This window comes from Opisthocomus hoazin, chromosome 26 (assembly GCF_030867145.1).
Source record: "Opisthocomus hoazin isolate bOpiHoa1 chromosome 26, bOpiHoa1.hap1, whole genome shotgun sequence".
In the NCBI taxonomy this organism is placed as follows: Eukaryota; Metazoa; Chordata; class Aves; order Opisthocomiformes; family Opisthocomidae; genus Opisthocomus; species Opisthocomus hoazin.
The window spans coordinates 7,006,928-7,021,826 of NC_134439.1; the positions used below are offsets into that span (position 1 = coordinate 7,006,928).

At 47.2% G+C, this 14,899-nt stretch overlaps 1 protein-coding gene across 1 annotated transcript; it reads right to left on the bottom strand.

Annotated features, from left to right (window-relative positions):
• Positions 1–11: 11 nt before the first annotated feature.
• On the bottom strand, positions 12–947 carry LOC104326729 (olfactory receptor 4N5). The gene has a single exon (XM_009931537.2). It carries the CDS (start codon positions 945–947, stop codon positions 12–14), a length of 936 nt encoding a protein of 311 aa, XP_009929839.2.
• Positions 948–14,899: the final 13,952 nt, after the last annotated feature.

Here is a 14,899-nt window from a genome sequence, read left to right on the forward strand (position 1 = left end):
TTTTTTTTTTTTTATTTTCCACACCAGAGTATGTATTTGCTGACCAGGTTCCACATTGAGCCTTTGATCTCCTTGTTACGCAAGGTGTAGATCATGGGATTAGTCAAGGGGAAGATGACTGTATGGAAGACAGCAACAACTTTTTCCATTGGGACAGCTTGGAAGGGTAGACTGTAGATATACATAGCTGGACCACACATGATAAAAACCACAATGATGTGGGAAACACAGGTGGAAGCAACTTTGTTCTTTGCCTTGGAGGACTGTGTCCGGAGCTTCAGCAATAGGACAGTGTAGGAGATTAGGAGAAGTGTAAAGCACAGAACAATAACAACTCCGTTGTTGAGGAACATCAAAAGCTCCACTATGTAAGTGTTGGCACAGGCCAGCTTGACCAGCTGATGGACATCACAGAAGAAGTTGTCCAGGATGTTGGAACCACAAAAGGGGAGGTGGATACTGAGACCAAATAGAATGATGCCATGGATGAAGCCCCCACCCCATGTAGCTCCAACCAGGACACAGCATACCCTCCTGTTCACAACCCTGGTGTAGTGAAGAGGTTTGCAAATGGCTACATAACGGTCATAGGCCATGACCATCAGCAGGAAAGCTTCAGCTGCTCCCAGGAAGTGGAGGAAGAAAAGCTGGGCCATGCAGGCGCTATAGGAGATGGTCTTAGGATGTGCAAAAAAGTCAGTCAGCATTTTGGGTGGAGTCACAGAACAGTAGCAGATGTCCAAGAATGCCAAATTGGCCAGGAAAGAATACATGGGTGATCCCAGTTGGGAATCTCCTCGAATTGTGAGAATGATAAGGACATTGCCTGGCAGAATGATCATATAAAAGAGCAGGAAGAAGAAGAAGAGAATCATCTGAACTTCATGGTTTTGGGACAATCCCAGCAGAACAAACTCTGTAACTACTGTATAGTTCTCATGCTCCATTTCTACTCTGCAAAATGTTAAAAAACAGACAATAATCATGGACAAAACCAGACACCAGTCATGGAATAAAACAGACACCAGTGCAAATCTACAGAAATGTTTGAACAACTTGGGGCACATTTAGATGGCCTAAAATCCATGCCGTTTTCCCATTTCCTGGTTTTAGGGAACTCCTAATGGTGAAATACTTGAAAGCCAGTAATTTAGATTCCCATTAACCTGGACATTTTACTGGAAATGTAAATGTGAAATGTCCACATTTTATCAGATGTTGTTTTCTCTGTGCCCTGGGAACCTGCACCTGGATGGAGTGTAAGTCATAAAGTATAGGTCTATTCTTCCATGGGTAGGCTGATTTTTGTGGTTTACAGTGTAGATGGCTTTATCTGAGCCAGTCATGCCTAGTCTGTCTCCAGTTGACAAAAGCAGGTTATTCCAGGGTAGACAGATTTAATTCTAGGATAGACAGCTAAACAAAGTTAGATGAAGTGCACTCTAAAATTACACAATTAACCTAAGTCACATCCACTGATTATAAAAGAAAACTAAGTGTAGATCACTCTCATCTGAAGGAAAGTTTATGAAGCCCTCGGGTAAATTCATCTCACAGCTGCAAAGTTGTTTGCAATTAAGCAATTTCAATTTCCTTTATCCTCAATTATGTCACTATAGACAGTCCATGGAATGACTAATAGCATCCTAAATTTTCTCTAGCACATATCAGTTTAAGTATTTTCCAAAATATTTCATTTTTCCCAATTGTCTTTCAAGGAAGCTGAAGGTGCCTAAGTCATATTCAGACTTCCACCTTTCTCCACTACATTTTCTTACAAAGATGGTATGCCTGTCTGTGTTACGGCGTCTGCACTTTACTACATTAGTAACTTCACCAGCAATGTTGAGGTAGAGAATAAAGCATACTGAAAATTCTGTAGTGGGAGAAAATGCTCAGACCGATAAGGGTATTTTAGTTTTAGAACAGTTAAAGTTTAGTTCCCTTATTGATACCAGTGAGAAATGAAATCAATCTTGACAGTGGAAACTAGAAAAAAAAAACAACAACAGAGAGAAGGAGAAAATGGCAAAAAGTAACAAAATTCAGAATAAAGAAAAAAAGGAAAGGAAAATAAGAGAAGAATAAAAACAAATAACAGAAAAAATACTCCTTACGTCACTTTTTGATGTTTTTGTCAGAAGTCAAAATTACATGTCATGCCTTGAAATGAAAAACTTGCTTGACATCCTTTGTTTTCTCCATCTCTTCCGTTCTTTCATGGACAGCTGAAGGACTCATTGGGATGGATGAGTGTGTAAGTTGACCAATGTTTAATTTCTCAGATGACTGTGAATCCTTTTCCATCTGAATCTGAGTTTCTCTTTGACTCACTTTAAATTCTTTCTAAGTGGTTTTGTCAGTTCCAGTCTCTTCCCATCTCATCACATGACAGAACTGCTGTCCGGAATCATATCATTTCCTACATATGCAGCTGATGCAGAAACAACACTCTCCCCTCACCTTTACTTGGTTGTAGACACTTCTGTGGATGCAATTAACTTCAAAGGCTTTGCATCTACAACTCTCCCACACAGCTCAGTATCTACTACTCTCTGGGTTGTTCAGCTCTAATTAGCAAAGAACTGATCGAGGTTACTACCTCTTTGCTGTTTCCTGCCACACCACTTTAGATAGGTGGTAAATATTTCCCAGTTTTTCTACCTACTTCCCTGATGTTACGAGTCTGCCTATAGAATCATAGAATCATTTAGATTGGCAAAGAGCTATAAGAACATGAAGTCCAACTGTTAACATAGCACTGCCAAGTCCACCCCTAAACCATGTCCCTAAGCACCATATCTACACATCTTTTAAACACCTCCAGGGACAGTGACTCAACCATTTCCCTGGGAAGCCTGTTCAATGCTTGACAACCATTTCCGTGAAGAATTTTTTCCTAATATCCAATTTAAACCTCCCCTACTGCAACTTGAGGCCATTTCATAGAATCATAGAATCATAGAATCATAGAATCATAGAATCATAGAATCATAGAAAGTTTTGGGTTGGAAGGGACCCCTAGAGATCATCTAGTCCAACCCACCCGCAGCGAGCAGGGACACCACTAACTAGATCAGGTTGCTCAGAGCCCTGTACAACCTGGTCTTGAATGTTTCCAGGGATGGGGCCTCCACTACCTCTCTGGGCAACCCGTTCCAGTGTTTCACCACCCTCATTGTAAAGAATTTCTTCCTTATATCCAGCCTAAACCTACCCTGTTCTAGTTTAAAACCATTACCCCTCGTCCTGTCACTGCTGTCTCTACTAAAAAGATTGTCCCCATCTTTCGTATAGGCTCCCTTTAAGTACTGAAATGCTGCAATCAGGTCTCCTCGCAGCCTTCTCTTCTCCAGGCTGAATAAGCCCAACTCTCTCAGCCTGTCCTCACAGGAGAGGTGCTCCAGCCCTCGGATCATTTTTGTAGCCCTCCTTTGGACCCGCTCCAACAGTTCCATGTCCTTCTTGTGCTGAGGGCTCCAGAGCTGAACGCAGTACTCCAGGTGAGGTCTCACCAGAGCAGAGTAGAGGGGCAGAATCACCTCTCTTGACCTGCTGGCCACGCTTCTCCTGATGCAGCCCAGGACACGGTTGGCCCTCTGGGCTGCCAGCGCACATTGCCGGCTCATGTCCAGCCTTTCGTCTATCAGTACCCCCAAGTCCCTCTCAGCAGGGCTGCTCTCCATCCTTTCATCCCCCAGCCTGTATTGATAGCGGGGATTACCCCGACCCAGGTGTAGGACCTTGCACTTGGCCTTGTTGAACCTCATGATGTTCACACAGGCCCACCTCTCCAGCTTGTCCAGGTCCCTCTGGATGGCATCCCGTCCTTCTGGTGTATCAACCGTGCCACTCAGCTTGGTGTCATCTGCAAACTTGCTGAGGGTACTCTCGATGTCGCTGTCCATGTCATTGATAAATATATTGAACAGCACCGGTCCCAGTACGGACCCCTAAGGGACTCCACTCGTCACTGGTCTCCATTTGGACATTGAGCCGTTGACCACTACCCTTTGGCTGCGACCATCCAACCAATTCCTTATCCACCGAACGGTCCACCCATCAAATCCATGGCTCTCCAATTTAGAGAGAAGGATGTTGTGGGTGACCGTGTCAAAGGCTTTACAAAAATCTGGATAGATGATGTCCATTGGTTTTCCCTTGTCCACCCTTGTTTTAACACCATCATAGAAAGTCACTAGGTTGGTGAGGCAGGACTTGCCCTTGGTGAAGCCATGCTGGCTGTCTCGAATCACCTCCCTGGCCTCCATGTGCCTTAGCATATCTTCTAGGAGGATCTCTTCCATGATCTTCCCAGGCACAGAGGTGAGGCTGACAGGTCGGTAGTTCCCAGGGTCTTCCTTTCTACCCTTCTTGAAAAGGGGCACAATGCTTCCCTTTTTCCAGTCACTGGGGACTTCCCCTGACTGCCATGACTTTTAAAATATCATGGAGAGTGGCTTGGCAACTACGTCAGCCAGTTCCCTCAGGACTCTGGGATGCATCTCATCAGGTCCCATGGACTTCTGTACATTTAGGTTCCTCAGGAGGTCCCGAACCTGGTCTTCACTTACAGCTGGAGGGATTTTACCCTCCTGGTCTCCTTCATGCCATTCATCGACTCGGGAGGGGTGAGGAGAGAGGTTGCCAGTGAAGACTGAGGCAAAAAAATTGTTGAGTACCTCAGCTTTCTCCTCATCTGCTGTTGCCAGTTCGCCGGTCTCGCGCATTAGCGGGGGTACGCTTTCTTTGACCATCTTTTTCCAGCTGACATACCTGTAGAAGCCCTTCTTGTTATTTTTCACATCCCTTGCCAAGTTCAGCTCCAGCTGTGCCTTGGCCTTCCTGACCCCATCCCTACACAACTGGGCAGCTTCCCTATACTCTTCCCAGGAAGCCAGTCCCTGCTTCCACTGCCTGTGCAGTTCCCTCTTCTTCCTTAGTTTGACCAGCATCTCTTGCCTCAGCCATGCCGGTCTCTTCCCTTCTCTGCCCGACTTCTTACACTTGGGGATCGAGAGCTCTTGCGCTCTGTGGAATACATCCTTAAAGACCTGCCAGCTCTGTTCTGTTCCCCTGTCCCTGAGGACCGTTTCCCAGGGAGTTCTTCTGACTATCTCCTTGAAGAGCTGGAAGTTTGCCCTCCTAAAATTTAGGGTCCTGACTATGCTCTTCGTTATTCCCATTTCCCTCAGTAGCGTTAGTTCCACCACCGCGTGGTCACTGCAGCCCAGGCTACCTCCGATCTTGACATCCCCAATGAGCTCACTCGCATTGGTGACCACCAGGTCTAGTATCGCATCCCCTCAGGTAGGGGTGCTTATTACCTGGCTTAAGAAGTTGTCCTCAATGCATTCTAGGAACCTGCTGGATTGCCTACAGCTTGCCGTGTTGCTTTTCCAGCAGATGTCGGGGTGGTTGAAGTCCCCCAGTAGGACGAGAGCCTGCAAGCGCGAAGCCTCCTGGAGTTGGAGGAAGAACGCTTCGTCTATCAGCTCCTCTTGATCTGGCGGCATGTAGTAGACACCAGCCACTAGGTTCCCTTTGTTGCCTCTCTCTCCGATTCTTACCCATAAGCTTTCGACCTGCTCGTGGCTATTCTTCAGGGACAGCTCTTCACTCTGTAGTGTTTTCTTGATGTAAAGGGCAACGCCCCCGCCCCTCCTTCCTCTCCTGTCCCTTCTGAACAGCCTGTAGCCATCAAGAGCTACATTCCAGTCGTTCGTCTTGTCCTGTCGCTTGCTGCCTGGTAGAAGAGACCAACACTCACCTCGCTGCAGCCTCCTTTCAGGTAGTTATAGAGAGCGATAAGGTCACCCCTCAGCCTCCTTTTCTCCAGATTAAACAACCCCACTCCTCATAAGTCTTGTGCCCTAGACCCTTCACCAGCTTCCTCTCCACTATTCAGCTGCAGATTGTGGTTTACCCCATCTCCCTTCCTCAGTGAAGAAGACTGGCTGCTCTGAACACCATTCTATTCCTTATTCCTATTTTCACTGCTGTGTTTTTGTCTTCACTACTGGAAACAAGTTTACCAAGAAGGCTACATAATACACTCCCTAATTTGCCTCTTTTCCGTACTTTTTAATAATTTAGTTCAAAAAGAAACAACTTACAGGAGACCCAAGAGTCACAATCTACGAGTGTGATGACTCATTCTGGACTTTTCTACAGTGAAGCTTTCACGAGTTATTTATGGGGGTGTTCACACTGCATAATTTACAATTCTGCTGATGTAGATATCTACATCTGAGTAAGTCCACGTAGTGACCTGAGGGACAGAATGGAAGGAAAAAGATACAGTTCCTCTTAGGAAGTGTAGGGATGTATCCCAGGTCCTAAATACAGATGTTGAGTGTGATTTTACATGCTCTGGAATAATCTGCTTGGCCTCCAGTGTCTGGTCAAGAATTATGGGTCCTGTGTGTCATGAGCTGATCTGGTGGAGATGTCTGAAAGAGCATCCAGTGCCATCAGAGTGGTTCAGAGTATGATTGACTGTTCGAAGTCTGCTATACATGTCTAACTCAGACTTTTAATTATATATTTGTCTTTTTACAGATGAATTGTACCTATAATCTCTGAATTTATCCCCTGGTTATTTCTGACTGATAGGAAATTCCTGAGCCTAAATGACTGTGTAACTACTACAGAAACAAATTTCATCTACTGCTAGGAGGATGATGAGTAAACCCTTGCTGGATCTGCTAATGTCTTCATCAGAGGGTGGCATACCATTCTTTAGGGCAATACTGATGTCCATCTGTGGATCTAAGTCTTGTGAGATTCTGGGCTTTTAACCACTGTTACCTACACAGTTTGGTCATGGGCATCAAAGAATATGTGCTGATCTAATAAATGTAGTTGTTAGTCTCATTACTAACTTGGCAGTGTGAGAAAAATGCAACAATCATTCATTACTAGTCCAATGACAGTAATACTAACACTCACCCAATTTATTTTGAAGATCTTTACTCATAAACTCAGCAGAAACAAGGATCTGTCCCTTTTCCCTGAAGTTGAGTTCTCACCCTTCATGTTATCTATGGTTCAAGGTCAAGTGTCCTTCATCCTCAGGCAAAGTAAGCAGTCAACATCTGAAGTCCTTGTACTGGGATGAGTACAGTATTGCCTGTGGCACTTCTCTTCCTCATTGATTCCAAGTCCTCTCAAGGTTATTCTTACTGACATTAATTTTATCAGCCTTTCCTGAATCACATGTGAATGTAAGACAGCGACTCTCAAATGGGCAAATGCTACCATAAAAGAAGAAGAAAGAACCTGCTGACTGGGGCAAATTTTGATATTTTTATTACATGACACAGCAAAGATAGACCACATGACAACAACAGGATCTAGTATCAGGTCTATATGGGAGCATGGGGAAGTCACTATGAAAAAAGTCCAATGGGGAGTTCACAGAGTTCTTAGTGAAGAACTGTACATGCTTCTGCTAGCCAGATGTGCTCTTTTTGTCAGCAGGCTTTATGGTGTTTTTTTATATTGCTAACATACTTCAATGAAAAGGTTCATTACTGTGATTTTACTAGTCTCTATCCATTCATCTACAAAAAAAAAAGAAATCCAATGGCCTCCTGGACAGCCCAAAATTTTGAGAATTTTGACAGCCTGATGGCCTATTTTGACATGGCCTAAATACAAGTGTACTTCTCTCAAGCACTCTTTTCCCCCATCCTTCCCATGGTGATAAACACCAATCTGTTCTTTCCCTTTTGCTGCACTTCTGCTGAAACCTCCACACATGCAGTGATGAAGAAACAGGCCTCATGGGCACCTGGTGTTTCTTAGAGCAAACTAACACTCCTTGTTGTCCCCATGTACATACTCCTGTGAAGTTCACTTTTTGTTGTGGCCTTGCATTTGGGCAGGCAGTGGTACTTGTGCCTTGCAGCACAGCACAAAGACCAAGGGTTGCCTCAGTTATACTGCATGGTCCTCCTGTTGGTCTGAGGCCATATCAGAGAGCCTCTTGATCAGACTTAGGACTGATCTCCTCCTTGTATAAGGTGGGGGTCTCTTGGTTATCCTCACAGGGTTGGTCCCTTGCCCTGCAGACATGTTCAGTCTTCTTTGTGTACCCCCACCCTGTTCAGTGCTCACTTACCCCTTTCAAGCCCCCTCCCCATCCCCACAAACACATTAGGACTTGTTCAGCAGACATGTAAAGCAGTGGTCCCCGACCTGTTTCTTTTTTTATTCATATTTAAACTGTAAATATTTATTTCATTATCTCTTATTAGTCAAGAGCATTATACATACATATACATACTTACACATAGTTTATGTGTCTATATGGAGTAAGGGGGTACTTAAAATCTGAAATATTTTTGTGGCACAGGAAACTTTACTTGTCTATTGTCTGTAGAAGAAAAACAATGTGATGATGACAATGAGGTGATATGAGAAAGCTGGACAAAAAAGAAGCTTAAATCAGCTAGTCAGATATCCCACTACAACTAATGTTGGATGCCAAACATTGCTATCTATTTATAAAAATGCACATTTTCCTTATTAATGTAAATTATTACAGGTGTATTATTACTGTATTGTATTATAGTGCCAACACCAGTACTAATATTTAAAAGGAGTCATAGGAACAGGATCTCCTTGTACTTGGCATTGGCTGTGTGCACACAGTTGTGAAGTTTGCCCAGAACTGTTTACGGTTTAAATATATGATAGCAGACAAACTTCCTACTCTGATTGAAGGGTACAAGGAGGCGATCTTGACAGAACTGTAAACTGTGTCGTCGTATCAGGACCTCAACAGCCCAGATCAAGAAATGCATTTGGAACTGGTGGGATAAGACATCTTAAATATGTTTACTATCAGGACCACAGACACCTACCACTTCTGTAAATACTTAAAACCCTATTAATTTCAACTGGATCCCAGGAGACTAGTCGGAACCTCAGTGGAGAGAGATGCGCACCTCCACACTATGATCATAGAATCATAGAATCATGGGTTGAAAAATCTCTAAGATAATCAAGTCCAGCCATCCGCCCAATAACACCATGCCTATCAAATCATATCCTGAAGTTCCATATCTACACGATTTTTGAATGCCTCCAGGGATGACGACTCAACCACCTCCCTGGGCAGCCTATTCCAATGTCTGACTACTCTTTCAGTAATAAAATTTTTCCTAATATCTAATCTGAACCTCCCCTGATGCAACTTGAGACCATTGCCTCTCGTCCTATCGCTAGCCACCTGGGAGAAGAGACCAACATCCTACCTCACTAAATCTGCCTTGCAGGTAGTTGTAGAGAGCAATAAGGTCCCCCCTCAGCCTCCTCTTCTCCAGACCAAACAGCCCAGATCCCACAGTCGCTCCTCGTAAGACTTGTTCTCTAGACCCCTCACCAGCCTCGTTGCCCTTCTCTGGACATGCTCCAGCAACTCAATGTCCTTCTTGTAGTGAGGGGCCCAAAACTGAACACAGTACTGAAGGTGCGGCCTCACCAGTGCTGAGTACAGGGGCACGATCACCTCCCTACTCCTGCTGACCACACCATTCCTGATACAAACCAGGATGCTTCTGGCCTTCTTGATCACCTGGGCACACCACTGTCTCATGTGCAGCTGGCTGTCGACCAATACTGCAAGATCCTTTTCTGCTGGGCAGCTTTCTAGGCACTCCTCCCCAAGTCTGTAGTGTTGCATGGGGTTTTTGTGACCAAAGTGCAGAACCCGGCATTTGGCCTTGCTGAACCTCATACAGCTGACCTCAGCCCATCGATCCGGTCAGTCCAGATCCCTCTGCAGAGCCTCCCTACCATCAAGCAGATCGACACTCCCACCTAACTTTGTGTCATCTGCAAACTTCCTGAGGGAGCACTCAATCCCCTCATCCAGATCATTGATAAAGACATTAAACAAGACTGGCCCCAAAACTGAGCCCTGGGGAACACCACTTGTGACCGACCGCCTGCTGGATGTAACTCCATTCACTACCACTCTCTGTGCTCCGCCATTTAGCCAGTTCTTTGTCCAGTGAAGAGTACACCCATCCAAACCATGGGCAGCTAGTTTCTCCAAGAGGATGCTGTGAAGAACAGTGTCAAAGGCCTTACTAAGGTCCAGGTATATGACATCCACAGCCTTACCTTCATTCACTAGGCGGGCCATCTGGTCATAGAAGGAGTTCAGGTTGGTCAAGCAGGACCTGCCTTTCATGAACCCATGCTGGCTGGGCCTGATCCCCTGTTTGTCCTTCACATGCTCAGTGAGCGCACTCAGAATTAATTGCTCCATTATCTTGCCCGGCACCGAGGTCAGGCTGACAGACCTGTAGTTCCCGGGATCCTCCTTGCAGCCCTTCTTGTAGATGGGTGTTACACTGGCTATCCTTCAGTCATCTGGGACCTCGCCTGTTAGCCAGGACTGCTGATAAATGATGGAGAGTGGCTTGGCCAGCTCCACCACCAGTTCCCTCAGCACTCTTAGGTGGATCCCATCCGGCCGCATAGACTTGTAAGTGTCCAGGTGGCAAAGCAGGTCATTAACTGCTTCCTCCTGGATTATGGGAGGTTTGTTCTACTCTTCTTCCCTGTCTTCCAGCACTGGGTGCTGACTACCCTGGGAATAACTAGTCTGACTATTAAAGACTGAGGCACAGCAGGCATTAAGTACCTCAGCCTTTTCCTCATCCTTGTTGACAATATTCCCCCTCGCATCCAATAAGGGATGGAGATTCTCCTTGGCTCTCTTTTTGTTGTTGATGCATTTGTAAAAACTTTTTTTGTTTTCCCTTACAACAGTGGCCTTTCTGCTTGATGGCAAGAGGGTAGGGGGATCTCTGCTTTTTGTGGAGCCGCCTCCTGCTGCCTTGGCCTCAGGATGGCAGGGTGCGGCTCCACTGGTCGATCTCCCTCTCACATCCCCTGATGCTCCTTAACCTCTCCACTTCCTCTTTCAGCTCTGCCACCAGGCTGAGCAGGTCATTTACCTGGTCGCACTGAACACAGCAGTTGTCTCTGTTGTCCTCCGGTACAAGCGCCAGGCTCAGGCACTCCCTGCAGCCAGAGACCTGGACAGCCGTGTGTTTGTGCGGGACCTCCATCTGGGTCCCCACACTCCTTCTGGTGACAGCTTTCCTGCAGGTGGAGACCACAGGTAGAATGTCTCCTGGAAGGGCGATGTCCACTAGTTGGGTTGCCAGGAGGGGGACTGCGCCTTCCCCACACGCCCTGCCTGCGCTAACTACGGCGCTGCTCCCTGGCTGATGCACCGGCCCTGTTTGCCAGCCCTGGTCGCCCACACTTCTGTTCGCTCACGCTCCCCAGGGGCTGCTCTTGTATGTGAGGGGGTTTAGCTGCTGTCACACTCGGTCCCGCCCACACTGAGTCACAGCTGCCACTCATTAGCAGCTCCCTCTTTCCCGCTCGGGGTTGGAGGGTTATACAGCAGGACGGCTACGACTTGGTCGCCATCACAGAAACGTGGTGGGACAACTCGCATGACTGGCATGCTGTCATAGATGGCTACAGACTCTTTAGGAAAGACAGACCAGCAAGGAGAGGTGGGGGAGCTGCTCTATATGTGAGGGAGCAAGTAGAATGCATTGAGCTTGGCCTGGGGGCAAACGAGGAACAAGTTGAAAGCTTGTGGGTTAGAATTAAGGGACAGGTTCACATGGATGACATTACGGTGGGTGTGTACTACAGGCCACATGACCAGGAGGAGGAGGAGGTTGATGAGGCCTTCTACAGGCAGCTGCAAGCAGCCTCACAGTCACAGGCCCTGGTTCTCATGGGGGACTTCAACCACCCTGACATCAGCTGGGAAGACCATACAGCTAGGCAGGCGCAATCCAGGAGGTTCCTACAGAGCATCGATGATAACTTTCTGATGCAAGTGGTGGAGGAACCAACAAGGAAAGGTGCGCTGCTGGACCTTGTGTTAACAAACAAGGAGGGACTGGTGGAGGATGTGAAGGTCGGAGGTAGACTCGGCTGCAGTGACCATGAAATGGTGGAGTTCAGGATCCTGCGTGGAAGAAGCAGGGCTAAAAGCAGGATCAAAACCTTGGACCTCAGGAGGGCTGACTTTGGCCTCTTCAAGGAGCTACTTGGAGGAATCCCGTGGGCCAGGGCTCTCGAAGGCAGGGGGGTCCATGAGTGCTGGTCGCTCTTTAAACAACACTTCTTCCATGCACAGGAGCAATGCATCCCCCTGAGAAAGAAATCTAGCAAAGGAGGCAGGAGACCTGCATGGTTAAACAAGGAGCTTCTAGCGGAGATCAGGCAGAAGAGAAAGGTCCATGGAATGTGGAAAGAGGGGCAGGCCACTTGGGAAGAGTACAGGAACGTGGACAGAGCATGCAGGGATGCGACGAGGAAGGCCAAGGCCCACGTGGAATTGAAGCTGGCAAGGAATGTCAAAAACAACAAGAAGGGCTTCTTCAACTACATCAGCAGCAAAAGGAAGGCTAGCGACAATGTGGGGCCACTGCTGAATGAGGCGGGTGTCCTGGTGACGGAGGATGCGAAAAAGGCAGATCTACTGAATGCCTTCTTTGCTTCAGTCTTCAGTGCTAAGACTGGCCCTCAGGAATCCCAGGCCCCGGAGGTAAGAGAAGAAGCCTACAGAGAGGACGACTTTCCCTTGGTCAAGGAGGACTGTGTGAGGGATCGCTTAAGCGATCTGGACGTCCACAAATCCATGGGCCCCGATGGAATGCACTCACAAGTGCTGAGGGAGCTGGCGGATGTCATTGCTGAGCCACTCTTCATCATCTTTGAGAGGTCCTGGAGGACAGGAGAGGTGCCCGAGGACTGGAGAAAGGCCAGTGTCACTCCAATCTTCAAAAAGGGCAAGAACGAGGACCCAGGGAACTACAGGCCGGTCAGCCTCACCTCCATCCCGGGAAAGGTGATGGAGCAGCTTATCCTGGAGGCCATCATCAAGCAAGTGGAGGAAAAGAATGTTATCAGGAGTAGTCAGCATGGATTCACCAAGGGGAAATCATGCCTGACCAATCTAATAGCTTTCTACGATGACATGACTGGCTGGGTAGACGAAGGGAGAGCCGTGGATGTTGTCTACCTTGACTTCAGCAAGGCTTTCGACACAGTCTCCCATGATATCCTCCTAGGGAAGCTGAGGAAGTGTGGGCTGGATGAGTGGTCGGTGAAGTGGATAGAGAACTGGCTGAATGGCAGAACTCAGAGGGTTGTCGTCAGCGGCGCTGAGTCTAGTTGGAGGCTGGTAACTAGTGGTGTCCCTCAGGGGTCAGTACTGGGCCCAGTCTTGTTTAACTTCTTCATCAATGACCTGGATGAAGAGTTAGAATGTACCCTCAGCAAGTTTGCTGATGACACCAAACTGGGAGGTGTGGTAGATACACCGGAAGGCTGTGCTGCCATTCAGCGTGACCTGGATAGGCTGGAAAGCTGGGCAGAGAGGAACCTGATGAGGTTCAACAAAGGCAAATGCAGGGTCCTGCACCTGGGGAGGAACAACCCCATGCATCAGTACAGGCTTGGGGTGGACCTGCTGGAGAGCAGCTCTGTGGAGAGGGACCTGGGTGTCCTGGTGGACGACAGGTTAACCATGAGCCAGCAGTGTGCCCTGGCTGCCAAGAAAACCAATGGGATCCTGGGATGCATCAAGAAGAGTGTGGCCAGCAGGACGAGGGAGGTTCTCCTTCCCCTCTACACAAGCCTGGTGAGGCCTCATCTGGAGTACTGTGTCCAGTTCTGGGCTCCCCAGTTCAAGAAAGATGAAGAGCTACTGGAGAGAGTCCAGCGGAGGTCTACAAGGATGATGAGGGACTGGAACATGTCCCCTACGAGGAGAGGCTGAGGGAGCTGGGCTTGTTCAGCCTGAAGAAGAGAAGGCTGCGAGGGGATCTAATAAATGCTTATAAATATCTGCAGGGTGGGTGTCAGGAGGATGGGGCCAGACTCTTTTCAGTGGTGCCCAGTGACAGGACAAGGGGCAATGGGCACAAACTGAGGCACAGGAAGTTCCGTCTGAACATGAGGAAGAACTTCTTCCCTCTGAGGGTGATGGAGCACTGGAACAGGCTGCCCAGGGAGGTTGTGGAGTCTCCTTCTCTAGAGATATTCAAGACCCGCCTGGACAAGGTCCTGTGCAGCTTGCTGTAGGTGACCCTGCTTCAGCAGGAGGGTTGGACTAGATGACCCACAGAGGTCCCTTCCAACCCCTACCATTCTGTGATTCTGTGATTCTGTGTTTGGGTTTGTGTTTATGCACATACACAGATGCACATACGTACATTCATATATATGCATTAATATTTAAAGGGTATGGAAGAGCCAATAAAATGCCTTTGCACCTTCAGTTTCTTGTTTATCCTTGTCCATACCATGAGTTTGGCTCTGTTACAGCTTATTATAAACTCTGAATGAAACTAATGGTTTAAGTTGATTTCTGATAAGCACCTAAGGAACCAGATATAGGCACTGTCTCAGTTTGTGAGAGGCCTGTGGGACAGCAGCACCTGATGAAAAATGCCCATCTTTTCAAGATATGCCATGGTGTTTCTGTGGCGGGCTACCTGAGGGCAATGCCAATATTGCATTCTGTGACGTATTCACCAAAATCTCTCAGTCTTCCTCATGTAATCTCAATACTATATGCTAGGGTTTGTATCATCCTTAACTGTACGAAGGAAATGTCCCTTATGGAGTCCGATGCCTTTCTCTTTGATGCACAGGAAAAATAAGTAAAATTAATAGTAGCTTGAAATCAGGTTAGGCATGTTAGAATCAATAGGTCACATATTGGGGTTGGGGAGGTAAATCCAGCCACAAACTGCTTCCTTTGTCTATTTTAGCTACAGCTGGTGAAGCTGTGATACACTAAAAGGCATAATTTAACCAGGACTCCCCTTCTCTATCAAGG

Coding starts and splice junctions, on each gene's coding strand:
- LOC104326729 (XM_009931537.2), bottom strand. CDS start 947: ATGGAGCATGAGAACTATACAGTAGTTACAGAGTTTGTTCTGCTGGGA.